This window comes from Microtus oregoni, unplaced genomic scaffold, assembly GCF_018167655.1.
Source record: "Microtus oregoni isolate MIOR12 unplaced genomic scaffold, Mior012 000025F_ref0000491, whole genome shotgun sequence".
Lineage (NCBI taxonomy): Eukaryota > Metazoa > Chordata > Mammalia > Rodentia > Cricetidae > Microtus > Microtus oregoni.
This window is the reverse complement of record NW_024543084.1, coordinates 16,942,161-16,968,953: the sequence shown is the minus strand read 5'-3', so window position 1 is coordinate 16,968,953 and position 26,793 is coordinate 16,942,161. Positions and strand designations below refer to the sequence as shown.

General features: G+C 51.2%; 2 protein-coding genes and 1 non-coding gene across 5 annotated transcripts in view; 1 reads left to right on the top strand and 2 right to left on the bottom strand.

Annotated features, from left to right (window-relative positions):
* Positions 1-5,743: 5,743 nt before the first annotated feature.
* Rpl12 (ribosomal protein L12) lies at positions 5,744-8,115 on the bottom strand. Its single transcript, XM_041674234.1, has 7 exons — positions 7,960-8,115; positions 7,628-7,701; positions 7,021-7,119; positions 6,641-6,722; positions 6,248-6,334; positions 5,944-6,056; positions 5,744-5,795 (listed from the first exon to the last, which is right to left on the bottom strand). The coding sequence occupies exons 1-7, from the start codon at positions 7,994-7,996 to the stop codon at positions 5,790-5,792; spliced, it is 498 nt and encodes a 165-aa protein (XP_041530168.1). The 5' UTR covers positions 7,997-8,115; the 3' UTR covers positions 5,744-5,789.
* LOC121463193 lies at positions 6,425-6,553 on the bottom strand. The gene has a single exon (XR_005976411.1). It is a non-coding gene; the product is annotated as a small nucleolar RNA SNORA65 (small nucleolar RNA).
* Positions 8,116-8,133: 18 nt separating the features above from the next.
* Positions 8,134-26,793, top strand: part of Lrsam1 (leucine rich repeat and sterile alpha motif containing 1) — a 35,155-nt gene continuing 16,495 nt past the window's right edge. For 2 of the 3 annotated variants that reach the window (XM_041674233.1, XM_041674231.1), the window contains exons 1-14: positions 8,902-9,021; positions 10,946-11,039; positions 12,562-12,618; positions 12,736-12,780; positions 13,929-14,006; positions 16,282-16,350; positions 17,360-17,444; positions 18,085-18,206; positions 21,310-21,400; positions 23,673-23,803; positions 24,291-24,320; positions 24,416-24,538; positions 24,843-24,982; positions 26,009-26,053. In XM_041674233.1, the coding sequence (XP_041530167.1) occupies positions 8,978-9,021; positions 10,946-11,039; positions 12,562-12,618; positions 12,736-12,780; positions 13,929-14,006; positions 16,282-16,350; positions 17,360-17,444; positions 18,085-18,206; positions 21,310-21,400; positions 23,673-23,803; positions 24,291-24,320; positions 24,416-24,538; positions 24,843-24,982; positions 26,009-26,053 (1,154 nt within the window). In that variant the 5' untranslated portion in view covers positions 8,902-8,977. Of the gene's footprint in view, positions 8,238-8,544; positions 8,755-8,901; positions 9,022-10,945; positions 11,040-12,561; positions 12,619-12,735; positions 12,781-13,928; positions 14,007-16,281; positions 16,351-17,359; positions 17,445-18,084; positions 18,207-21,309; positions 21,401-23,672; positions 23,804-24,290; positions 24,321-24,415; positions 24,539-24,842; positions 24,983-26,008; positions 26,054-26,793 lie in introns of those variants that run through there. The other variant, XM_041674232.1, reaches the window with a different exon arrangement.

The window sequence follows — 26,793 nt, the reverse complement described above, 5'->3', positions numbered from 1 at the left end:
TAGTTGTGGGTGTTGGGGACCTAGACTCAGGTCTCAGGCCTGCAGAGTAAGCCCTTTACTGACAGAGCCAGCTCCCCAGCCCTTTTTTCTTGTTCACCATCCTACGCTGTTTAAGGGGATGAATGTCTAAGGATATACATTGTCACCATTTAAAATCAGATGGAGCCAGACAGTGGTGGTGCACGCCATTAATCTCAGCGCTGGGGAGGCAGAGGCAGGCGGATCTCTGAGTACAAGGCCAGCCTGGTCTACAGAGTGAGTTCCAGAACAGCCAGGGCTAAACAGAGAAACCCTGTCTTGAAAGAAAAAAAGAAAGAGAAAGAAAAAAAAATCAGATTAAGGCATGATTTACATAGGAAGAATCCAGCAATTTTAAGTATAAAATCCAATGATTCATAGCAAACTGTAGTTAGGGGCCACCACCACACTCAAGGACAGGACACTTCCATATCCCTGTCCAGTGTCACCTCCCTGCATCTATAACCCTGGAAACCAGTGTCCTGTGCTCTGTTAGGCTTTCTAGGTAATTTTGAAGAGGTAATCATAGTTTGAGGCCTGTGCACCCGGCTTCTTTAATGTAGCACAGTGCTTGGACGCATAACCACTTCAGTTCCCGTATTTCTAAGATCATCACTAGACACTTGGTTACTTCCGGTTTGGAGCTATAACTGGGGGCATGGAGACATACCTTGTGTGGAGTGGTTTTGCTGGGCATTTACTAAGTGTATTTTACAAGCTGCTTCGACTTCCAAAGTTTCTCATCCCATCAGCAGTGGCTCCGTGTCTACAATGCTTATTTCCTGCTATAAAGCAAGCTATAGGTTCTAACTTTCTGGAAGCCATCTTCTGTTTTCTGATCTCTCCTCCGATGAGTTGATCTGGTTATCCTGGCTCATCTCACAGCTGATTTATCTCACATATCTGTCATGTTTTGTCCATGCTTACGCTTAGGAGTGAAGAACCACAGGCTGCATTATAGTACCTGGCCTAAGTGTCCCGAGCAACACACACACCTCCCTGATGCACTATAGATCTGTTCCTATTTATACACCTCCAATGTCATTTCAGTGGGATCTGACATGAAGAAAGGGAGGTATGTGTATATCGGCCCACCATCAGTACCTGTAATCGCCACGCTGACATGGTGCCTGGCAAAAAGATGCTCAGATATTTGCTGGATGTACAATTATTCCAGTGTATATCAGTACTTAAGTCAACCCTGTGTTAAATAAAGAACTTAAATCAATTCCATATTCCACACTTGGGTCGCTTCCAGTCTCTTTATTGAGAATTCAGGTGTCATATACAGATTCATTGAAAATGGGGAGGGGGGAGACTAACAACAGATGGGAATAAAGGGGGATAAAGGACAACGGTAGAGATGGATGGAGAAGCAAGGGAACACTGATAAAGGAAGTAGAGGCGAGGGGCGCCGAGGGTGAGGGTGGACGTGAAGGGGGTAACAGTAAGAGAACAGATGTCTGAGTAAACCTTCACAGTATGAAACCTTACAGGTGTGCTTGTTGGTCAGTAAGGTGCACACTGTCAGGACAACCCATCCATCTTGATAAGCTGCAGTGGGCTGTGTCTGAGAAAGGCCTTCCTTCCACAACCAAGTCAGTTCTCAGGGAGTCAGGCCATGGAGTAGGACCTCAGACAGGTAGAGACATGACTATGACCCAGGGGCTGAAGCAGCAAGTGGCCTGCCTACACCCATTCTTCGCCTCAGACTGTAGCCTGGCCATTGAACAACCTCTGTCAATGGACCAGTGAAAGACCAGAAGGCAAGAATAGAGGTCAGGCACATACACCATCAGAGAGGTGATGTAACATGTAGGCAATGTCATCATGGCTCCAAACTACTCCCTGTAATCTGGGGAGGAGCCAGGCGGCATGGGGAAAGACTAATTCAATGTGCAAAATCCGAATTCTAGTACTGCTCACTGCCCATGTGGCCTGGACCATCGCATCTTCTCTGGGCCAATTATTTACCTTTAAATGACATGGTGACATAGGAACAGAGGAGGGCACGGTGAGTGCTGGGTCCACAGCAGCCGTTGGAGGTGTGGCAGGCAGCTGCATGCAATATCAGTGTGAAACTCAGGGATGTATCATAAACGGACACTTGAAAGGGAGTTTTCAAGGAAGGGCTTCACTCCGTAAACCAAGCTGGCCTTGAACTCCCAATCCTCCTGCCTTACGTCTCTTTCCCCCCTGTGCTAGGATTTCAGATATACACTACCAAGCCTGGCCTGGGGTTTGAAGTCTCAACCCTGTCTCCTGTTTTACTCTCCACCTTCTGACTACCATCACCCACTTCTAGATGCCAGTGCTTTGGGGGCCCATACATTCCCTAAGGTGTCCAGTCTCTGGAACCTTCTCCTCAGAGTATAAATTTTGAGAAACGAAGGGCCAGTTCCATCAGACAGTCCTGCACCTGCCCCCACACTCCCGGGAGCCCATGTCAACAAGATTCCTGTCCTGTCAGCAAGACTCGGAGAGGCAGCCTTGTCCGTAGACATTGTCTGTGACCCCTCTGCCCTCTGATGGGCTTTCCCACCTGTGACATCTTTTTATCCCTGTGAAATGAGTGAGACAATTACAGATTGTCCTATAGGCACCCTTAAGAACAAGGCCGTGGAGAGGGGCAGATAGCCATCCCCAGAGAAGAGCTGCAGCAGACACAGCCTTATGCAGCCCGAGGTAGAAATCTGCACGTCCCACAAATGTCAACTACCCCTTAACACAATGCCATCCCCAGAATAACGTGGGCAAATCCTGGTTTCTGCAAAGCGCAGGAATGGCCTAGCACCCCTAAATAGCCATATGCAGAATGACGTCATCTGATACCTGAAGCGCTCTGCTACCTCCCGGCGGCCGAAAGTGAGATCACAGGACTAAGACAGGAAACCTGGCCCTTACAGGAGTTAGCTGCTACTAGGCCTTGGAGCCATGAACAAGGTCAACACTAGCGGAGGTGTGATACTCTTTGGACTGCCTCGATCCCAAGCAGAAAAAACGATGTCGCCCTGGGCTCCCAAGCTCATCCTACCGGCTGAGCATGGCAGGTCAGCAGAACGGTGTGAGTCCAAACTGCTCTCCTCGAAATGGTAGTTCTTCCTTCCTAAGCCACCCGGACCACGTTCCACCAAACACTTGCTTGAGAAGAAATGGCATCGGTTCTCTGGAAAAGTCCACTGAAGCAGCCTTTATCGTCGGTGCCCACTGACAGCACAAGCACCCTTCCCGGCATCCCTGGCGGCCCGGTCGCTCCCTGTCCCGGGTTCCGCATCCGGATCCTGGCGCACCTGGAAGATGCGGAGTTCTCCGGATGGACTCCGGAAGCAAGCACGGGCATGCCGGAGCTTCTCTGTGAAACACACCACACGAGGCAAAAACGGCCACAGTCCCAGCGGCCGAGAAGACTGCAGAGGAACAGACGAACCGAGACTTGCTGGAAGCGGGATCCAGGGTGCGGACTGCGCGTGGCCGGAAGTGACGTCCTTCCTGCGCGCCTGCCTGACTCGGGGTGAGGCCGTTTGTCCGGGGAGGTGCTCGCAGGCGATGGCGTCAGGTGCGCCCTCTGTGCGGGACGGAGCAGCTGTGCAGTTCAGTTTGCCCACTGGGGTGCGCAGTGACCCCAACCAGAACAAAGTTTGCACGAGCGGTCTGAGCAGAGTGGGATCTGGGGAGTTATGTACGCCCGAGTGATCTCTGCGTACTTAACTGCCTGTTGTCTGGTGCCGAGCCTTTATCCAGGGCGACTTAGCCTTCCGCCCGGGGGAGGCAGCTAGGGATGCTTGGAACACGGGACACTTCTCGAGGGCAGGTTCAGCCTCGTAGCAGGCAAAACGGAAGCGGACATCCTCAATGTGCTTGTCTTAAGGGGTACAGCCTTCAGTCTTTAGTGCTAAGTCTGAGGTTAGTGCCACATTTCTAGCCCGTGCATTTGGTTTTTGTTCTTTAGTACTTGAATTAACCTAGAGCCCCATCCTCTTAAAAGTTTTGTCTGTGTGAATGAATGCAGCATGTGTGCGGGCACCCACAGTAGGTGTCAAGTGCATAAGGACTGGAATCACAGGTGTTTTAGTCACTACTGGTGTTAGGAAACGAACTCAGGCCCTCTGCAAGACTTAAAATTCTTAGTTAACCCTGCATTTATGTGCATCATATATATGTCCAAGTACGTACATGCCCTCAGATGCCAAGAGGACATCAGCAATATTGAAGTCATGCCTGCTGGGAATGGAATCCAGGTCCTCTGGCAGAACAGCCAGTGCTCTGCCAAGCCACCTCTACCCCCTTTTTAATTTCTCCACATTGCTCAGTGGCCTCATATGTTAGATGTTCTTCAGCATCCAAAATAGCCAAAATTATGGCCTGTGCCAGGAGGCAGCTTGTTCTGCCACATGCCCCACTCAGGTGATAGTCATCCACTGTGATATAACAGACGTATGTTAGACAAGTCACCCACTAACAATGTACTTTTCATTTTCAGTCACTTCCTCCAGAGACTAAAACCCCCATAACTACACAGAAGGCATTGTACTACCAACTGGCTTACCCATAGAATCCTAAAGACCAGCTGAGAAGTTGTGACTCAGCCAGGTCTAGAGTTCCAGGACAGAGGTACAAAAGTAGAAATACTGTCTTGAAAAAGCAACACCTTAGACCTTTTGAAGATCATCCATCCCCCTTCCACTGAACCTAGGTTATGACTAGATTGGACACTGGGAGTTTATATTTTTGCTTTTCAAAAGACAGAGCTTCTGTATTACAGCTTCGGTTGTCCTTGAACTCTGTAGACCCAAGCCAGCCTCAAACTCAAGTAATCCACTTGTCTCCAGAGTGCTGGTATTAAAAGCCTGTGCCACCATCACCACCAGCCAAGGGGCATAACTTTTAACTTTAAATTGTTTTTGGCATCTTTGCCAAAACTACTGGACTACAGTTGAGAGCTGCCATATGGGTATTAGGAATAGAACCCTGGTCCCTCAGTAGCACATTTGTCTGAGATTAGAGGATGGCAAAAAACTGACCAAGCACCCAGCAACCACGCCACCCGAACCTCCCCCTTCATGAACACGGGTGGCTTCACAGGCTTCTCTTCCAGCACCTCCCTGGGGCGGCTGGGTGGGTCTTTGGTTTGTGCCAGCATGTACACGTGTGTACAGTGAGCATGCTTGGCAGAGTTTGGGTTGGTTGTAAACCACTAGTGCTTGAAACCAAATGAAGGTCAACTGCAAAAATGCATGAGCCATCACCTGTGTATTTTCTAGAAAGTTGCACTGGGTTTTTATCTTCCTCAAACACATGATTTGTATTGATTGAAAAACTCATGAAACGGGAAAACTATAGTCACCCTTATACCCACATAGCATATTTTCCCTTACATGTGTCACTGTCAACTGATGCGGGCCCAGGTGTAGATTATTCAGATGCCTGTGCATGTGAAAAATGCACTGGCTTTGTAACCAAGTGATTTAGAAACCCACGAAAGGCTCAAGGTTTTAAAGTGCACTGCTCTGTACATAAGATCCAGAGCAAACAATATTGTCTTTGTTCTGCCTCAATAATAGAGCAAGATTCTTCATGGCAGCCCAACCACATCATAGATTAAAAGAAAAAAAAGCACCCTCCATTCCTGGCTATACGCTGTGCTCCATAGATTCTGCTACCACAGCCACCATGAACATCCCAAGAAAAAATTACTCCCCCACCCAAAAAACAGTCTCAAGCTCACTGGTTATCAGATGGTCTTTTATTGAAATATTTTCTCTTGTTGCTTCTTAGCTCTGGAAAATGGAGAGAAATTATCAGTCACAATGGGGAACATATTTCCACAAAGAATTTTCACCCTTAAAGACCTCTATAAGACAGAGGCAACAAAAAGCCCAGCCACCCCCCACGCTAACAGAACAGGGGAAATGCAATGTCACTTACAGCTGGACATTCCACAGCACCACTGTTGATATCATCAATGATGTCATGAGGGTGGCGCCCATCCACATTGCAGCCCACAGACTGTGCAGTACCCAGGATCTCTTTAATAGTTCCTACATTAAAAGGAGAAGCCTCAGTCCCTTGCAACTATTTGAGGGGCAAAGGGAAAAACGATGGCTTAATGCCTCCCACTGGGTGGTGACGGTGCACACCTTTAATCCAGCACTTGGGAGGCCAGTCTGGTTTACAGAACTAGTTCCAGAGCAGCCAGGGATACAGAGAAAAGTCCGTGTAAATAACTTACCAGAAAGTTCTCTGGCTAAAGACCTGTGTCGCATCTGCCGGGCAATGTTGACGATCTCATCGAAAGTGATATTTCCGCTGTGTTTAACTGTGGGAAAGAAAGCACAAGGGTCATTTTGCTATTTAAAAAAAAAGCGTATGTGCCATCTTCGACAAGATTATTTCATTTTCTATGCTTGGCTGTCCCCATGCTTTCGGCACAGAGTCATCCACATGGAGGACAACCCTGTTTCCTAAAGCTGGGGCTTACTATCAGCTCACCACTGGATTGCACCAGCCAACAGTACTGGTCAGGTGCAGTGGCGGGTGGCTGAGGCAGAGTCAACACAACCTCAGGTACAGCAAAAAAGCAGCAAACACTGGAGGAGAAACCAGCAAAGTGCAATCAACTCACTGTTCTTCTGCTTCTTCCTGTCTCTTGGTGGCTCCTTGAGGGCTTTGATGATCAGGGCAGAGGCAGAGGGCACCACCTCAATCTACAAGAGAAATCCGTTCTGAACACAGTGCAGGAACCCTTCAATACCAGAACTGCCACTGAAGTATATATGTCAACGGGGCCTGGGAGATAGTTCAGTGTAACACTACTTCCTACCCAGCCTGACCACCTGAGTTTAATTCTAATCCCTAGGCCCCACATGGTGGAATCCTACACCCTGGCACCTACCACCTTCCCAGAAGCCTTCCCACGAAGATAAGATTCACCAGAACAGTGAGATCTCATGACTTTTCAAGGTCACCCCCTCAGCCTTCCCCCACACCAAGCAATGTAAATACCTGGGCCTGTCTGTTCTGGATGGTCAGTTTTACTGTAATCCTCAGGCCTTTCCAGTCACCGGTTGCCTTGGCAATATCATCACCAACTTTTTTCGGAGACTGTAAAAAGAACATTAAAGTTGAAGGCTTAGCCTTTAAACTCACGCTTGCCAGGACTCGAGCCCTCATCACTCCCAACTGCCCGAAGAGCTGATGGACACAGCTGTGACAAGGTCACCTGCAGAGCTTTAACGCTAGGCTCCCATGGGTTGGTTACCCACGGAGGGCGCTCCCTTAAAATTACACGGGCGAACAGCGGGTTTTAACCAGCCACTCACCGACTCCACTACTCCTTCTAGGAACAAAGTCACCAAGCACATGGTAAAGCCTCAGCCTCTCTTTACCTTCTAGAACCCGCCTGATGATTGCCGCAACTGTGCCGTGGCACGAGCTATATACCTGAGTTATTTCAGCTTTCCTTCAAAAGTTTTTAGAATCAAAACGGGGCTGAAGCGGACCCGGGTTCGAGCCCCAGCACCCACATGGTAGGGGGCCAACAGGCACACACACAGGAAAAATGCAGCCTGCGCTCATGCTAAAAGCACAGCTGTTGGCAACGACGACTTACCAGACCCAGGGGGCCGATCTTGGGGGCCAAGGCGGATGTGGCGCCGACCTCACCTCCGGTGCACCTCAGGTACACTGAGAAAAAGCACAATCAGACCTTCCGCCGAACGCGCCGCGCCGGAGGCCGCCCTGCCGTCGGGCCGCAGCCATCCCGGGGCCAGGCCTTACCCAAGGCGCACAGGCTGCAAGGGCGGCGGTGCTTCCTCCCCGTCTACACACAAGGAAGCCGAGGCCCAAGGGAGGCAGCCCCGCAGCCCCGGGGCCAGGCCCGGGACAGCCAGCACGCGGCGGGGAAAGCTCCACCCGCAGCCCGGGCGCGGCGAAGGCACGCACCGACTTTGATCTCGTTGGGGTCGAACTTGGGCGGCATGGTGGAGGCGGCTGGTGTCGGATGAACCCGGATTCGGGACGACCGAAGAAAGTTGCACCGTTGCCTCCTCCGAGCCGAAAACCGAAAAGACGGTCGTCACCCCGCCCACGCCGGATATAGACACAAAAGCTCGGCTCTCGCGATAACCGCTGGCTCCGCCCCGCGTCGGGGTGACGCCCTCGCCGCCCTGTTTATTGTGGGCAGGCGTTTGCGGCAGAGGACTGGAGAGCCGTATTCATGGGTGAGCTCGGGAATTCGGAAGGGGTGGATGTTCCAGCACCTTCCCTGGGAACTGTCAGAGTAGAAGGGTCTTCTACCAGAGACCCTGCTTCCTGATGTATTCCACGTTCCCTTATCATGAGGATGACTCTGGAGTCCCAGGGCCCCGCCCCTCCCCTGAGGAATCCGCATCTGACTTGCGGGACCCCAGTACCAATGCTACCCTAGTAGCCTTCTTACCCATTTGTAGTGTGTGCATGTTAGTTTATACGAGCAAACTATTCGGGTCTAAACCACGATTCTTAATTCTGCGATTCTTTGGTTTCTAGAGTCCCGACACTGTCATCCTGAGCTGCATGACTTTATGAGATTCAGAGTTTCTGTCCTAACTTCCTATGTTTGAAAAAGACCCGACTGCAGGTTGCCTCACTGGTGCCTGAGTCTGCATCTATGACCAAGGCTTCAGAGTGATTAGCCTACCTTGAGGTCCACCCCAACATCGGAACATCGGCAAAGGACCTTTCCGTCCACAAAGCCAGGTCAGCCACTGGCCAGCTCTGCCAGGGGAGGATGGGTGTGGTTCTCCCGACCAAGCTACACCATCAGGGAGGTTCAAACCAGATTTGAAAGAATCCTTGCTGGGAATGACCAGGGAAGAGGACTTGGTGTGTGTTTTGGAGAGAATTTGGAAATCTGGACTTGGAGTAAAGAGAAGAGGGAGGGCTAACCATTAGCGAGCAGAAGGGAAGTCATCGGTAAGGGATGGAGGAGGGCTCTTTTACATCATTCTTCCGGAATGCCAGCAGGTGAGTGAGGAAGGAGCTGGCTTTGCAGGCCTGACAGCCTACACACACCCAGGAATGGAGACCTGAAATCTCTAAGGACCAGGGATGTGTCTTCAACTGCAAGACTCCTTTAACCTTTTCTCCCTGGCCCCTGGTGATAGTCCCTGAATCTGTTTGTCATGTGTGTGGTGCACTCTGTCAGAGTCTATGACATGGCCCTGACATACATGAAATGACCGAGCCCCACTGAACCCAACAGTGGCAACATTGCTCCATCTTATGTCTGAGGAAATAGGCTCTGACCCAAAGCGACAGAGCTGATGTCTTGGATGTCGAAGCCTATGCTTTTGTTAGCTACACGCTTCCTCTCAGTGAGTGCTTCCTTCCTGTCTCTGGCCCTTACACAGCAGTGGAAGTTCTAGATTCTGGGCCAGCTATGAGCACCCAGCTTCTGAGCTCAGGTTAACTTTGCTGAACTGTGAAATCCAGGGAGCTGTGCAAACTGCACAGAGTCAGGGCTTGAAGGACAAGCACCCCAGATGGTTGTGTAACCTCCTGTAACCCAGGTTGTGTAGCCAGATCAGTAGACACAGGGCTGGAGTGAGGATCAAATGGATAATAGCTTCAAGGGTGGGAAGGTTCCTGAGATTCCTAACTCTCTTTAATCTTGACACGGTTGAGTTTCCCCCCAAGTCGTGGCTACTTCCAGGTTAGTCTTGCTGGTGCCACTCTTGACAGCTTCATCAGCTGAGTCCGGCAAGAGTCCTCAGAGAACATCCCTGGAAGGTCTGGGGGAATCTTCCCTAAGGTGGGAAAATAGCTCTGTCCCAGAGGGTCAGTGGCAGGTGAGCCCAAAGCCAGGGCACCTGGCCTGCGTTTATGTCCCTTCCACCATATTCTGTGTTTATTGCTTTGTCAACAAAGAACAAAATGTTGAGCGCTGCTTTGTGGGCTCAGGGACCGACTGAATGAGGCAGATAGCCCTATCCGCAGGGAACTCTGGCCTGCTGGCCAACTGCATCTCCGAGCTGCCCATCTGTAGTGTCAGGTACAGTGCACTGGTCAGCTGCATCTCTGAGCTGCCCACCTGCAGTGTCTGGTATAGTGCAGGTTCTGAGCTGCCTGCCTGCAGTGTCAGATACAGTGCCCTGGCCAGCTGCATCTCCCACTGCCCGCCTGCAGTGTTGGGTACAGTGTGCCCTGGCCAGCTGCATCTCCAGCTGCCCGCCTACAGTGTCAGATACAGATGCACAGGCCAACTGCATCTCTGAGCTGCCCACCTGCAGTGTCTGGTATAGTGCAGGTTCTGAGCTGCCCGCCTGCAGTGTCAGATACAGTGCCCTGGCCAGCTGCATCTCCCACTGCCCGCCTGCAGTGTCGGGTACAGTGTGCCCTGGCCAGCTGCATCTCCCACTGCCCACCTGCAGTGTCAGGTATAGTGTGCACTGGCCAGCTGCATCTCCAGCTGCCCGCCTACAGTGTCAGATACAGGTGCACAGGCCAGCTGCATCTCTGAGCTGCCTGCCTGCAGTGTCAGATACAGTGCCCTGGCCAGCTGCATCTCCCACTGCCCACCTGCAGTGTCAGGTACAGTGTGCACTGGCCAGCTGCATTTCTGAGCTGCCTGCCTGCAGTGTCAGACACAGGTGCACAGGCCAGCTGCATCTCTGAGCTGCCCGCCTGCAGTGTCAGATACAGGTGCACTGGCCAGCTGCATCTCCCAGCTGCCCGCCTGCAGTGTCAGATACAGGTGCACAGGCCAGCTGCATCTCCCACTGCCCTCCTGCAGTGTCAGATACAGGTGCACTGGCCAGCTGCATCTCCCAGCTGCCCGCCTGCAGTGTCAGGTACAGTGTGCACAGGCCAGCTGCATCTCTGAACTGCCCGCTTGCAGTGTCAGGTACAGTGCAGGTTCCCAGGTGCTGACTTCCCTCTTGTGCTCCAGCGTCCAGAACTCTCACAGGAAGATGCCCCTCTTCTTTCGGAAGCGGAAACCCAGTGAGGAGGCTCGGAAGCGCCTGGAGTACCAGATGTGTCTGGTAAGGCAGGTTTATTGTCTCTCCCTCCTAGGCCTCCACGTCTCTAGGGGTACTTGCTCCTTCCTTCTGCCTTCCCTCCCCTGGGAGTGCCCTTCCTCACAAGCTGTGTGTTGGCTTTTTTTCCCTGCTGGACCTCAGATTGGGCCACCTGCCAAACGGACCAGTAAAAGCAGGCTGTGGCTGTGTCCCTCCCAGCTCCTTATACCTGTGTTTCTTTCCTACTTTCTCCATCCCACAAGTATGTTTTGCCAGAGTGCTTTTTTTGTTGTTGTTTGTGTGTTTTGATTTGGGGAACTGGGTGTGTCTCATACCTGAAATTCCAGCACTTGGGAGTCTGAGGCAAGAAGATTGCCACAGATTCAAAGCTAGCCATCCCAGAACCCACATGGCAGCTCACAACTGTCTGTAACTCCAGTTCCAGGGGATCTGACACCTTCATACAAACATAACATGTAAGCAAAACACCAGTGCGCATAAAATAAGAATAAATAAATCATTAAAAATTGGGGTCTTTTTTAGATTTTATTTATTTGCATACAGTGTTCTTTCTGTCTGCGTGTTTGACTGCACACCAGAACAGGGCAACTGATCTCATTATTGATGGTTGTGAACCACCATGTGGTTGCTGGGAATTGAACTCAGGACCTCTGGATGAATAGCAGGTGCTCTTAACTTCTGAGCCATTTTCCAGCCCTAAAAAGTGTTTTGTTTTCAAAAAAAAAAAGAACCTCCGAGGTGCAAAACAAAGCCAAACCAAATTGCCATTTATTTTAGGAGAAGCTAAACACCATGAATATGAAATGCTCACAGATTCAACAGAACTTTCGTTAACATACAGGATTTGAAGATTCTTTCTGTGGAGTTGGGGGGGGTGAGGAGTTGAGACAGAGTTTCTCTCTGTAGACCAGGCTGGCCTCTAACTCAGAGATCTGCCTACCTCTGCGTCCTGAGTGCTGGAATTAAAGACGTGCACCACCACACCCAGGAGATGTGAAAACTTTTTTTTTTTTCCGAGACAGGGTTTCTCTGTGGTTTTGGAGCCTGTCCTGGAACTAGCTCTTGTAGACCAGGCTGGTCTCGAACTCACAGAGATCCTCCTGCCTCTGCCTCCCGAGTGCTGGGATTAAAGGCGTGCGCCACCACCGCCCGGAGTGAAAACTTTTTTAAAGCCTTTCTCTCGAACCTATGCAGAGAGCTTATTCTTGCAGAGCACATACAGGAGGATCAGGAGTTGGAGGCCAGCTTTGTCTACATGATGAGTTTGAAGCTGCCTGAGACCTTGTCTCAAAAACCAATTTAAGGGGGGCTGGAGAGATGGCTCAGAGGTTAAGAGCATTGCCTGCTCTTCCAAAGGTCCTGAGTTCAATTCCCAGCAACCACATGGTGGCTGTAACTCCAGTTCCTGGGGATCTGATGCCTCTTCTGACCTCTGCCAGCATCAGGCATGCATGAGGTGCATACATATAAAATCAATAAATATTTAAAAAAAGCAATTTAACTTAAAAATGTCTTTTTTCCTTAGGCAAAAGAAGCTGGGGCAGATGACATTCTTGACATCTCTAAATGTGAACTCTCTGAGGTAAAGTAAGGGTGTGTAAGAGCTGTGAATTTAATCTGTTCTGTGTCCTTGAGGAGAGCAGTTGGTTGAGGCAGCTGGCAGGTGGGGAGGCTCTGACCCTTCTTTGTCTTGTCTTAGATTCCATTTGGGGCTTTTGCAACGTGCAAAGTTCTGCAGAAAAAGGTAAGCAGAGTCATTGTTCAGAAAACCACTTGCTGAGTGTCTGCTTGAGGGAAACTACATGGACGTAGAGGAGCCACTGTCCTCACACAGCCTCCTTCCTGCTCTCTGGCCCGCGGTAGAAATTGTCACGATTAGAGCAGGCTCTGGGATTGGACCACTCTGAGATGCTCCTGGCTCTGACTTTCATAGCCTCGTGACTTAGATAACTTCCTTACACGCTCACACCTCTGTTTCTTTTATTAACTTTTAGCATTTTATGTGCATATGTATTTTGCCTGGATGTCTATTTGTATCGCATGCATGTGCGCTGCCTGGAGAGGCAGGAAGCCCAGCTGGAACTGGAGTTATAGACGGTTGTGAGCTACCTGTAGATCCTGGGAATCAAACCTAGGTGCTCTTAACTGCAAAGCAATCTCCAGCCCACACCCCAATTTCTCCATCTGTTGAAGGAAGAAGACATTTATAGCTAGCTGTCTCATGGTGTGTGAGTGATAGAGAGGGGAGTCTGCCAGTCACGCAGCGCGGTTACTACCTCCCCCAGTATTTCATAGAGAGGACACTCGGTGCGTTCTTGCCATCCTCAGAGTTAGAAGGGGGTGAAAGCCTTTCTAGAAGATCATGCCAGGCTTTGCATACAGGTGGATACATACACACCGCCAGAGCTGGACCCGGAATGGTGAAACATGTTCCTGCCAATAGTGTAGTGAAATTCTTCTGAGATACCAAAGCTGGAGTCAATGTCTAACAAGAATAGCCATGGTTGGCAGTCTGAGTAGTGGACCCCATGATAACCCAGGCTAAAACGCTTTCACCACGTGGCTTGTTTATTGCCATGGCAGCCCTTGGAGAAAGGCAGTTAGTGCTCTGTTTTCTAGGAAACGTTAGAACCAGGAAAGGCTAAGCAAGATAGCTGACCCCTTCTAAGGATATAAGATAGAATTAGACCCCCAAACTCTTTCCCCCTGGTATCTGGAGTCCAGTTCAAAAGAGCCCATGACTCTAACAGCTCCCCCTTGTGGTCTGGTTGAGCAAAGATGCATGGGGCGCAGCATGGCAGCCTAGTGCTGGGGCCAAGCCGCTGACCTCACCCTTAGCCTTCCCTGCGTGCTGCTCTCCTGGAACCCGACATTTCTCTCCTCTCTTCTCAGGTGTTGATCGTGCATACGAACCATCTCACGTCCCTGCTTCCCAAATCCTGCAGCCTCTTGAGCCTTGCTACCATCAAGGTACTGGGCCCTCTCTAGGCACCGGGGACTCTGGTGCTCCAGGTGGCAGCTGAGCCTCCACACCCTCCTTGGGTCTTCTCTGTTAAAATATGCCGAAAGGTCTTCACAGAATGGTCACCGTGGTGTCTGAACTGTGTTGTTTCTAAGCACTCCTGGGTGTCGTTGGTAAAGAGAACCCAGCCCCATCACCTGCCCTCCGAGGCTTCCACTCCCATCTGCTCCTAAACTCAAGCCAAGTCAGCAGAAAGGAGGACATGATGGCCCTAGTGAGGGGAGCAGGAGGGGCGTCCAGAGAGGGCATTACTTTTGATACGTCAGTGGCCTGGGCGGACCCCCTCTTGACTGTGGACCCTTCTGTGGACCCCTCCAGGATATGGTTACAGTGTCCGCCCGGGGTTGTTCTATGTGGAGGTGAACGTGTAAGGGTGGATCCCACGCTAAGAGTGAAGACTAACATCCTGCTCTGTCCCAGCGTTCCCTCATTAGCTCCAGCAGGTGGGCTTGGAGTGGCTCTGTTCCAGGTGATTGTGTTTTAGGATCTGGTTTCACTATGCAGCTGGCTGTGCAGTCCAGGCTGGCCTCAGACTCAGAGTCCCTCTATTGCCTGGGTCCTGGAATTAAAAGTGTATGCCCCCACACGTACTGCTTGGTGCTTCTAAGAGATTTACTCATTTTTACCTTATGTTTATCATCGTTTGCCTATAGATAGATAGATGATAGATAGGTAGATAGATGATCGATAGATAGGTAGGTAGATAGATGATAGATAGGTAGGTAGGTAGATAGATAGATAGATGATCGATAGATAGGTAGGTAGATAGATGATAGGTAGGTAGGTAGATAGATAGATGATAGATAGATAGATAGATAGATAGATAGATAGATAGATAGTGCACCACAAGCATGCAGTGCCTAAGCAAGTCGGAAGACGGCATCAGGAGCTGGAGTTGTAGGCTCTTGTGAGCTGTCCAGTGTGGATGCTGGGAACCAAACTTGGGTCCCCTGCAAGAGCAGCTCTTAACTGCCTAGCCGTCTCCACCCTCACTCCATGCTTTTCTGTTGTCTTCTTTGTGCTAATTTTTATTTTAGCGTGTGTGTGCGTGCGTGTATGTGTGTGTGATCAATATGCCCAGGTCCTCACACATACTGACGACGTGCCCTGCCACTGAGTCACACCCCAGCCCATGTGTAACTTCTGTATTCCGTAAAAAGAGAACACGTAAATCAGACGTGGTATAGCTGCACATGTCTGCAATCCTGAGCACTGGCAAAGAGGTTGAGGCAAAATAATTGACTAGCCTGAAATTGACTTCCCTGAAAGGAAAACAAGACTATGAGCTGGAGCGCTGGTGGAGCTGGGTGTGCTGGCACGCGCCTTCAGCCGCAGCAGAGCAGGCCGAGCTCTGTAAGTTCAAGTCTAGCCAGGTTACATAGTGCGAGACCTTGTCTCAGGAAAAGGGGGGGGGGGGGCATGGTGGTGCACACTCCCAGCACTCAGGAGGCAGAGGCAGGTGGATCTCTGTAGGCCAGACTGGTCCACTGAGTGAATTCCCAGACAGCCAGGACTATGTAGAGAAACACTATCTCAAAAAGAAAAAAAGTGAAAAAGATTATGAGGCAGGATGCTGAATGAACGGCAGGCAGGAGGAAGGGTTGTTGTGGGTGTCTGAGTCCTTTGTATGATCGAAGAGAGAGGGTCACTATGGGATTAAATAAGGCCTTGCAGGCAGCAGGGAGGGCCAACCACACTGAAGATGATTTAGTGACGGTCACACAAAAATTGTTTCTTAGGGTAAAACAAGTTCCTTATACCAAACCTAGACCTAATCTACACTTCTGGAAGGAGCACCACACCCTTGTGTTTTCCGTCCTCACCATGCACTGTTTGCAGAACTCACTGTTTGCAAGACAGTCAGGTGTGCTGGGGCCATCATGTCACTAAAGTCGCATAGGCTGTGAAGGTTCAGAGAAACAACTCTGAACAGCAGTCACTGTCTTCCACATGATTCCTTCAGAGAAACAACTCAACAGCAGTCACTGTCTTCCACATGATTCCTTCAGAGAAACAACTAAACAGCAGTCACTGTCTTCCACATGATTCCTTCAGGTCCAAGTGCTTCCAGAAAACAACTCTCGTTCTGGCGTTTCCCCTAAATACAAAGACTCTGTTAGAGTTCCTGCTACAGATTGTTACCAGGGTATGAGGAGACCTCGTCATCTTCAGCTGTTCTGGATTCTGCGTTTCTGGGGCCTGACAGACCTGTTTGTTCTGTAGGTTCTGGATCTCCATGACAACCAGCTGACAGCTCTTCCTGATGACATGGGGCAGCTGACAGCCCTACAGGTAAGGCTGGAGGATGCGGGCCTCTGTAACGCTGGGACGTTCTGATGTGTTGTTGCGGTGGACCCAGCTGCACTGTGCTGGGCACCGGCGCTGCCCTTCCCATTGCAGCCTGGCTGTGAGGGGCTCTCCACCAGGACTTGGCATGTACTTCATGGTGGTAGTTCATGGCTTCACAGCTTTAACTGCTCCTCCCCAAAAAACAAAAACCTAGGGGGTTTCCATCTTAAAGACAGATTCCAGAGACTGTAGAGCTGCCTCGAAAAGTACCCTGGTTAGGTACATGGCAGCTTACAGCTGTCTGTAACTCCAGTTTCAGGGGACCTGATACCCTCTTCTGTCCTCCACAGGTATTGCATACACATGGTACCTGACTTTGCTTTTGTTTTTTTGGTCTTCTGAAACAAGGTTTTTCTGTGTAATAGCCCTAGCTGTTCTGGAATTCGCTCTATAGACCAGGCTGGCCTTGAACTCACAGAGATCCGCCTGCTTCTGCCTCCCCAGTGCTGGGATTAAAGGCGTGCGCCACTATCACCTGGCGATGCATAAGTTTTTATATGTTATTTTTAAAGGACAAATTCTGTACTCTCTGTCTCCCTGGTCTTTTGTGGGTAGCTGTGCCTGCACTGCCTGAGTGCTTTATTTGGGGCTAGCCTGAGCTATGTCTCCCCATTGCTCAACACTAGATCACCATATCCTAACCCTCCCTGCCTCACTGAGCCCTTGACAGTGTCTGCCGCCACATTGGTTCATACTATCCCTGGGCATTCTGCGGCTAATATAGATGGTGAAGCCTCAATTAAGAGTGTGTTCAAGAACTTAGCTTGGCTCTCTTGAACACATAACTTCTGTAAAACTCAGTTTTCTCATCCCTTATATGGGACCATAACAGCCCATGCCTCCCTCTCAGAGCTGTAGGAGGAAATAAAGGCAGGTCTGTTCTGTGCCTGGGTGATGCAGGTTAAGCCTGCACTCTTACCCTGTAGGCTTCTCATGTCGTTTCCTTCCTTAGGTACTGAATGTGGAAAGGAACCAACTGATGTATCTCCCGCGCTCTGTAGGGAACCTGCTTCAGCTCCAGACCCTCAACGTGAAAGGTGGGTCCACACCTTCAGGATCAGGCCAGCTCTCTGATGCTTTCCCCAGGAGCCACGGAGTGGGAGGGTGATGCCAAAAGCCGTAGTGACCCCCGGCTAGCGGCGGCTCAGTCTGTCTCTGGTCACAAACCCAGAGGCAGTGGGCAAAGGCAGACCATAGTGAGCAATGGGAAGAGAGCGGGCTAACGGGCGAGACAGGAGGTGCCGCTGCAGTGGCTGTGCGTGGCTTGGGACACTGCTGACCCCGTGGATGTGGCTGGTCTGATGAGTCCACGAGGCAGGCTAACATGAGGAAAATAAGGCTCTGAGCTGTGGCTGTCAGAACACCTTCCCCTGCAGGGAAGTAGTGACTAGCCAATATACCCGTGTGCTGTCCTCGGCCTCCAAAGAGGACTTGCCTCTCTGTGGCCAGGCTCTTATCTTACCCTTGCTGCCCCTAGCCTCTTGGCACAGAGAGACTCAACTCGTCATGTGACTGGGAAATAGGTGCTCTATTACAGAGGAGAAGCGGCACAGGGAGGGGAGGCCAGAGTCCTGAGTAGCGTTGACAGAGCCTGCCAGCCCTACGTCCTACGCCCTTGGGTGTCAGGAGGTAGCTGCAGACTTTGGGGCACTGAGTTTGCCACCTGGGTCCCTGTAGACAACAAGCTGAAGGAGCTTCCTGAGACCCTGGGGGAGCTGCGAAGCTTGCGTACCCTCGACATCAGTGAAAACGAGGTTCGGAGACTGCCACTGATGCTGGCTCACGTGCGGACCCTGGAGGTAAGGGGGCACTCTCTCCGGTGTCACCAAGGGCTGCCGTGTGACTGTCATATGGTGACTTTGCTGCCATCCTGGCAGTGGGAGGGCATAAGTCCAAGTGAAGGCGGATGGGGGAACCCAGAAGGGTCCCCACTCTATGGCCTTGGAGCCTGATTTGAAGAAGAGGGAGAGTTGGGACATAGCCATGGACTTGGGAGCATTCAGTGGAAGAGCAGAACGAAGAGGGGCTAGAACGGGCGATGAACAGGAAAGCTGGGCGTGGAACAGAGGCAAGGTGGAGATCTGGGCTCGGTGTGGAAAGTGGATCTCGTCAGAGCACAGGTGGGTAGGGTGAGAATGTCCTGGGACCCCATGAGTCACCTCGGGGTAAATGAGGAAGCTACACACACCAGAGGAGTCTGTGTCCTTGCAGTCTGCATGAGAATCTAAGATCCCAGTGTCGACACGGTGGGTTCCTTTAAGGCTTCTAGCTGCAGGTGCTGTCCATCCTGTGCCCATCCTCTGTCTGGATGTCTGTCAAATCTCCTCTTTCTCAAAGGACACCAGTCAGATTGGTCCAGCCTGGCTCTAAATGTGAAGTCTGGAGTCTTCAGAATTAAGACTTCAGTGTATAAAGCAGGGACACAGCAAACCCACCACAGACGCCAGCACTAGGTGGCCCACTCGGGGACAGTGGGCTCTTGGTCCTGACAGGGTGGCTTGTTGCTCCTCAGGCACTTTTGCACGTTTTTTTTTTTTTAAATATTTATTTATTTATTTACTTATTATGTATACAATATTCTGTCTACATGCATGCCTGCAGGCCAGAAGAGGGCACCAGACCTCATTACAGATGGTTGTGAGCCACCATGTGGTTCCTGGGAATTGAACTCAGGACCTTTGGAAGAACCGGCAATGCTCTTAACCTCTGAGCCATCTCTCCAGCCCTTGCACGTTTTTTGAGATAAAGTTTTGTGTAATCCAGGCTGACCTTGAATTTACTTTGTAGCTGAGGATGGAACTCTTTGATCCTCCTGCCTCCACTTGCTGAGATTACAGATGTGCACCAATACACTCAGTTTGTGTGGTGCCAGGTATCAAACCCAGGGCTTCGCTCTACAACTGAACCACCTCCCCAGCCCCTCATTGGCACTGTCTGAGACTGGGCCTGTGCCAACTCCCAGACCCCCACACCCCCGTGAGGCATGTCCTGTTATGACTTTGCCGATGAAGAAACTGGGGCACACAGCTCCATAGATGGGATTGGACATTACAGCCTCTGAAACAACCCTATGGCCTCACATGTAAAGCTCAGTGTCTGGAATAGGGACTTATCTGTCGCAGTGTTGACAGCTTGTCTGAGCATCCCAGAACTCCCCAGATCTTGGTGAATAACCTCTGTCAAGCCAGACTGCAGAGCAGAGGTGTCTGGGAAGGTGGCAGCTGGACAGAGACAGCACATCTGTGTTGCCCCTCACATGGTGGTGAAGCACAGTGTGCTCAGCCAGCTCTGTTCTCTGTCCCTTGGGAGAACCTTCTGTAGCCATGGGTGTTTCTACTGACTGTGCTGCCCGATTTGGTGGCCGTGTTCATCTCTTGAGCGTTTGGGATGTGGCTGGTGCCACCACAGAATTGAATGGTGTTGTTGAGTCTTTATTAATTCCCAGGTAAAAAGTCATGTGCTTTACAGTTGCTCGGGCCCTGATTCTATCCTAAGATACTGGAGCCCTGAGGGACTGAGGCTGTGCTTCAGTGGGGGAGCACTTGTCTAGCGTGCCTGAGCCCCAACACTGCAGCAGAAGATCAGATGGGACTCATTGCCCGGCTGCTCCTTTAAAAAACTCGTGGGAGCCTCTTGGCCCCCTGGACAGACTTTTTTCAGGGTGAGAGCTCAGGCATTGTCAACGAGACCATATTGTGTGCCAACTCCATTCAAATGCTGTGCCATTACCTACCATACATCCCGTCAAATCAGGGACACCACGCCTGTGTGACACTGAGGGAGTTAAGCCAAGCGACCTGTTTAGGGTGCACAGCAGGCTATGCTGTGCTGGGCTTGAAGGCCAAGTGTCTCTCAAGAGGCAGAATCCCCCTGCAGGTAATAGAAATGCTGTCATCTGTGCAGCCACTGGGGGCCCCCAAGCTGGCATGTATCCATATAGCCAAGGTGGTGTAGAAGGAGCGGTGGACTGTGTTCCTGCTACCCGGCTCCTGGCCGCCTGGCTAGCTTATGCCCCGAAATAACAACACACAAGCTCGATTCATTTAAACACTGCCTGGTCCATTATATCTAGCCTCTTCTTGGCTAACTCTCATATCTTGCTTAACCCATATTTAGTAATCTTTGTAGCATCACGAGGTGGTGTCTTACTGGGAAAGATTCAGCATGTCTGACCTGGCAGCTTGCTCCATTGCATCTGACCAGAGAGGAGAGGCATGGCGTCTGGCTCACTTCCCTTCTTCCCAGCATTCTGTTCTGTCTACTCCACCTACCTAATTTTCTGACCTATCAGACCAAGCAGTTTTCTTTATTGATTAACCGATGAAACAACAGATTGACAAATGACCTTCCCACATCAAGGTGGCCTTTACTAATTAAAACTGAAATTAAGGTTGCTGTGCACCTGTAATCTTGACACTTGGGAGGCAGAGGCAGGAGGATCACAGGTTCCAATGCAGCCTGGGCCATGACTCAGTGGGGAAAGTGCTCGCAAAGGACCTGATCTCAGTCCTAGAGCCACACACCTGCAATCCCAGCCCTGGGATGCAGAGATGGCAGGTCCCTGGGCCTTGCTAGCCATCTTACCAAGTTCCAGGCCAGTGAGTGGTTCCTAATGAACAACACTCAGGCTTATCCTCTGTCCCTCCACACACACATACACACACACACACACATATGTGTACACCCAAGCATGTACACACAACTCAAGAAATGCAAATGGCCACACGTGACTCTCAGCCACCATGCTGGACAGCGTGGCCCAGAGTCCACACTCAAGCTACCACAGTGGTGAGTAGTGGTGCCCCTAGGAGGCAGGGGAGACAGCAAAACCAAGCGACTTTCAACCGTGCTGGGTGGTGGGTGACGTGGTATACACAGTAAAGGGGTTCCCTGTGCCCACAGACGCTGAGCCTTGATGCCACGTCCATGGTCTACCCCCCGCCAGAGGTGTGTGGTGCTGGCACTGCGGCCGTGCAGCAGTTCCTTTGCAAAGGTAAAGGCAGCCACCTCTGCTCTCCCCCCACCCCATGACCATCCCTTGTCACAGGCTGGGGACCAGCTGAGACCAGGTGGTACAAACTGCCTGGTCAGCGGTCAGCGTCCAGTGAGGGCAGCATGTCCAATGAAGCATGGCACAGAGATCGAAACACCAGGCTGAGCTCAGGAAGGCTAGGGTCAGGCATCGCACAGAGATCGAAGCACCAGGCTGAGCTCAGGAAGGCTAGGGTCAGGCATCACACAGAGATGGAAGCACCAGGCTAAGCTCAGGAAGGCTAGGGGGCATCGCACAGAGATGGAAGCACCAGGCTGAACTCAGGAGAGATTAGGCTCAGGCATCTGGCTTAGGTTAGGGCTGGGGAAGGCCTGTCTGAGAAAGCAACTTGGCTGGCACTGGAGCAGGGAGCTAGGGCCAAGAGAAGAGACAGTGTTTCTAGCAGAAGAGGTAAGGGCTAAGGGACCTAGAGGAAGGGAGGGGAACCTGAGGTACTATGGAGACCGGGTTTTATAAAGTAAGAACTAGAGGAAGGAGGACAGGCTAGGCAGACCCTGGTGGCCTGGGCACCAGAAGGGAGCAGCTTTGGGCTGTTGCACCTGTCAGCGTGGTTCCTGTCCCCTGTGGGTCCTCAGAGCAAGCCTCTTGTCTGAATTATTCACAAGCAGTGAGGTGCAGTGCAAAGAGAATTAAAGGCTGATCTTATCAGTATGCAAATGATCCCAGACCTGCTGGCCTGAGTCTTCAGGAAAAAAAAAAAAAAAGCTGAACTCCAGTTCAAGGTGTCTCCAGAAGCTGGGAAAGTGACTCAGCTGTCACGTGCTGGCCTCTTAAACGTGAAGCCCTAAGTTGGACCCCAATACCACATAATGTGCATGTAGTCATAAACCCCTAATCTGAGCATTCCAGAGGTAGAATCAGGTCTGTAGTAGTGCTGGAGTCCCCATCTCCAGACAAATAATAGCTCAGAAATTACAGCTAGGTATGAGGACTCAGAAAGTGATGCCCGGAGATCAGGGTCAGTCCTGGACCAGCCTGGGTTACGTAGTGAGTTCAAGGTTAGCATGAGCTACGTAGCAAGACCCCGTCTCTCTCCCTCTCCCTCATTGTATGTTGTCAGTGTGTGTTCAAGCTGAACATCCAGGTCCCCAGCTCAGTTAGTTCCCTGACTAGGTGTTCGCCCAACAGAAAGAGCAGCCATGTTGTCCCCAGATGCCCACGGCAGCGCTGTCCCCATAGCAGTGGGAGAATGAGTGAATGGTTCTCACATGTGAGAAGCACACAGCATTGAAAGAACAAACTCTGCCGACGGCAGAGGGCTCTACCACTCAGAGAAGTGTCTCTGCCGGAGTAAAGGGAGAAAAGCCAGGCACAGGACGTGTGCTTGTACCTGGCAGGTCCTGTGTCCCAGCCAGCGCTGCTTGTAAGGGTGTGTTCGCCTTAAATCTGCTTCAGGCTCTGCTGGGGCACTTGCTAGCGTGCCTGAGGCTCTGGCTTCAGTTCCTGGCCGCTAAAATAAAGGAAAAAATTTTTTTCTGGGTAAATAGTTTACTCTTTGGGGAAACAGAAGGAAGATTGTGAGCTTGAGGCCAGCCTGGGCTACCTACTGAGACTCTCAGTACCCAAGAATGTTTTAAGATCCTCTAATGCGTATATAAATAGACACAAAAATAAAGCAGTAACTTTGCGTATGCTGACTACAGAACTCAAATACATGACATCATATTTTTTCCTCCCTAGGGGGTTGAACCAGGGCCGGCACACATGCTAGGCAAGGGCTCTACCACTCAGTCTATCCCAACCCTTTGTATGTTTTCATTTTGAGAGAGGGTCTTACTAAGTAACTCACACTGGCCTTGAACTTGCTCTGTAACCCTGATAGGCTTAGAACTAGTGGTCACCCTGGTTTCTTTTCTTTTTCAAGACAGGGTTCCTCTGTAACTTTGGGGCCTGTCCTGGAACTAGCTCTTGTAGACCAGGCTGGTCTTGAACTCACAGAGATCCGCCTGCCTCTGCCTCCCGAGTGCTGGGATTAAAGGCGTGCGCCACCACCGCCCGGCCACCCTGGTTTCTGAGTGGTTAGGGTTATAAGCCTGTGTCTCCAGGTCTGACGTTGGACAATAATAACTAGACAGCAGCGAGGCCCAGCCTTGGGAGTTTGAGAGTGAACTGAGCCAGCAAGGTGGCTTCAGTGGCGGAGGGAGGACGAGAGTGAGGGCACAGGAGCAAGCAGCGGGGTGCTCCTGACCAGCCTGTGCCCCTTCTCCCGTAGAGTCAGGATTGGAATACTACCCTCCTTCTCAGTACCTACTGCCAGTCCTGGAGCAGGATGGAGCTGAGAACTCCCAGGACAGCCCCGATGGAGCCATAAACAGATTCTCCAGGGAGGCGGCTGATTGGCAGGTGAGATTTGCTGCCAGCAGGGGCGTACCTGTGTGGCTGTTCTATGAGGGCTGCTGGCATAAGGTGTTCAGAGCTGTAGCTACGGATTTCTCCATTCAGACCCACAGACCCAGCTACCTCAGCTGTCCAGGCCACCAGCTCACCACATCAGCTGTCCAGGTCTCCTCTCTGTTCCCTGGACAAACCATGTCCCTTGGCCCAGCGTCTTAGGGCAAGCCATTCCCACCTGGAACTCTCTGCACTCTTCCATTTTCATCTTATCTTACTAATTGTTTAATAGGTATCTAAGGATAACCTTGAACTTTAAAAAATCTATTATTTTGTGTGTGTATGTGTGTCAAACGTACAGAGGTTCTCACGCTGGAGCCCCCCAGGCCCCTTTATGGGTTCTCATCCTTCCATCTCTTCGTGCCAGTGAAGCAGGCTGGCTGGGCCAGTGGGAACCGCGCCCACCACCCTTCCTCACCTCTGGCTCTTCTCTCCCCAGAACCGGTTCTCTGACTACGAGAAGCGAAAGGTAAAAGCCCTCCCTGCCTCTTTTTTTCTGGAGGATGGCAGCTCCTTGGAGACTTGCAGGACAGCCCCTTGTGGCTCTGCATCTTGTCCCCACAGGAGCAGAAGATGCTGGAGAAGCTGGAGTTTGAGCGGCGCCTGGACCTTGGACAGCGAGAGCACGCCGAGCTGCTGCAGCAGAGCCACAATCACAAGGACGAGATCCTTCAGTCAGTCAAGCAGGTGCGTGGCCACACGCCAGCCTGCCTATGCCCCAACTCTGTGGCCTCCTGGCGTAGGCCGAGGCACCAAATGGCCAAACAGGGATTAAGCTGCCCCACCATCCCTGGGATGCAGGAATGGCAGCCCTGACTGGATATCCTGGCCAGCCTCCTTGGGCACAGTGGACACTAATATGCCTACTGGGGAGGGAGGGACCAGCCCAAGGTCACAGAGAGCCTGCCTAAAGTGAGACAGGAACGCCACTTCCTCCAGCCGAAACCCTGACAATGCCCGCACCTGTGGCCCTGTGTCTCCCCCACTGCAGGAGCAGACTCGGCTCGAGCAGGGCCTAAGTGAGCGCCAGCGCTGCCTGGACGCAGAACGGCAGCAGCTGCGGGAGCAGCTGAAGCAGAGCGAGCAGAGCATCGCCAGCCGCATCCAGAGACTCCTGCAGGACAATCAGAGGTCAGTCCTGGCCCGCCAGCCCCCGGAATAGCCTCTGAGGGACAGGGTCCTTTCTCTCAGTCTTCCCTGGCCCAAGCATTCCTCTGCTAGGGTCCGAGGAAGGCGATTCCGCTGCTCTGATTTGGGGGTACAGAATGGGGCTCTGTCACAGGCCTGTTAACTGCACTTAGCCACACTGGGCCCAGCCCCCTTCCACATATTAGCGGGTGAAAGTGACAGCCTGCTCCTGCATTTGGCTTCCGCGTTGCCCGTTGCCCGAGGGTGGCCGCTCACTCTGTAGGGAGCAAACTGTCCTACATAGGAACCGCCAAGCCAGTTCATGATGGGGTTGGAGAGAGCAGCTGAGCAGAGATCCCGTGTCTGAAGACATCTGGTTAGGGTCCACCACAGAAGAGTCTAGAAACGGCTATAGCCGCATGCTCCTCTAGCCCAGGCTTCCTTCTCCCGTGCCTCAGGTCCTTTTCTTCTAAGGAGACTTGGCTGGCACTTCTGTGCCAAGCACTATGTGTTCCCACATTGGGTTTTTTTGTTTTGTTTTGTTTTTGTTTTTTTTTTTTTTTTTTTGGTTTTTTGAAACAGGGTTTCTCTGTAGCTTTGGAGGCTGTCCTGGCACTAGCTCTATGTAGACCAGGCTGGTCTCGAACTCACAGAGATCCTCTTGCCTCTGCCTCCCTAGTGCAGGGATTAAAGGCGTGCTCTACCTCTGCCTGGCCATTGTTTTATTTTTATAAGACAAGTTTCTTTGTGCAGCCCTGGCTGTCCTGGAACATGCTCTGTAGACCAGGTTGGCTCAAACTCAGAGATCCTCCTGCCTCTGCCTCTTACTCTGCAGGGATTAAAGGCCCACACCACCTTATCCAGCTGCCTAAGAAGTACTTTCACTTCTTGGCACAGGAGAGCCTTCTAGGCTTTCACTGCCCGAGAACAGAGCTCCTGGGTAGTGAGCTCAGCCATTGTTGGGAGGTGCAGCTTGGCTGGGCGTGTCATCACTGGTGTTCACAGGGCCCATCTCTGGTTTTTCCACAGGCAGAAGAAGAGTTCTGAGATCCTGAAATCGCTAGAGAATGAGAGGTGAGTGAACCTCGGGGATCATGTGCCTAGAGAAAGCTCCCTGCTCTGGGGAGCAGATTCCCTGGGGCGCTTCCTGCTCTGGGGCTGGGGGGTGGGGGCATAGGCTCCTCCCTTGTCCTGTGAAGTCTCCGGCAGTCTAGAAGAGTCACCTCTTGGCATCTAGTTAGTAATAGCTCTTCTTTAGTTTCTTAAAATATATGTACATTCTCGAGAGAAACAGAATTATGAAGGTGCATCTGTAATGCCCATCAGCTATAAAACACTTTTAATAATTCACATTTAGTTCAGGTGTGGTGGCGCACGCTTTTAATCTCAGCACTAAGGAGGCAGAGGCAATCAGATGTCTTAAGTCTACAAAATGAGTTCCAGAACACCCAGGTCTACATAGAGAGACCCTGTCCCAAACCAAAATAAATGAACAAAATTTTTACAAATCCACATTTGTAGAAATAAAAAGAATAAGATACTTTTGTCCCTCAAACCACAGCTGCTCAAGTCCCTCAAATAAAGGGAAATATTCAACCTATGGGTCACAACAAGGGGTCGAATGACCATTTTACAGGGGTCACCTAAGACCATCAGAAAGCACAGATACTTACATTCTGATTCATAACAGTAGCAAAATTACAGTTATAAAGTAGCAGTCCAAATGATCTTTATGGTTGGGGTCACTGCAGCATGAGGAGCTGTGTTAAGAGGCCGCAGCATCGGGAAGGTTGAGAAGCGCTGGCCTGGGGCCT

What these genes read in the sequence shown, in the direction of transcription:
- Rpl12 (XM_041674234.1), bottom strand. Translation starts at nt 7,996, where the DNA reads ATGCCGCCCAAGTTCGACCCCAACGAGATCAAAGTCG. An exon ending in AGATCGGCCCCCTGGGTCTG is followed by an intron (nt 7,120 to 7,627) that starts GTAAGTCGTCGT and finishes TTCTTTTTACAG; the next exon opens with TCTCCGAAAAAAGTTGGTGA. An exon ending in TCCAGAACAGACAGGCCCAG is followed by an intron (nt 6,723 to 7,020) that starts GTATTTACATTG and finishes TTTCTCTTGTAG; the next exon opens with ATTGAGGTGGTGCCCTCTGC.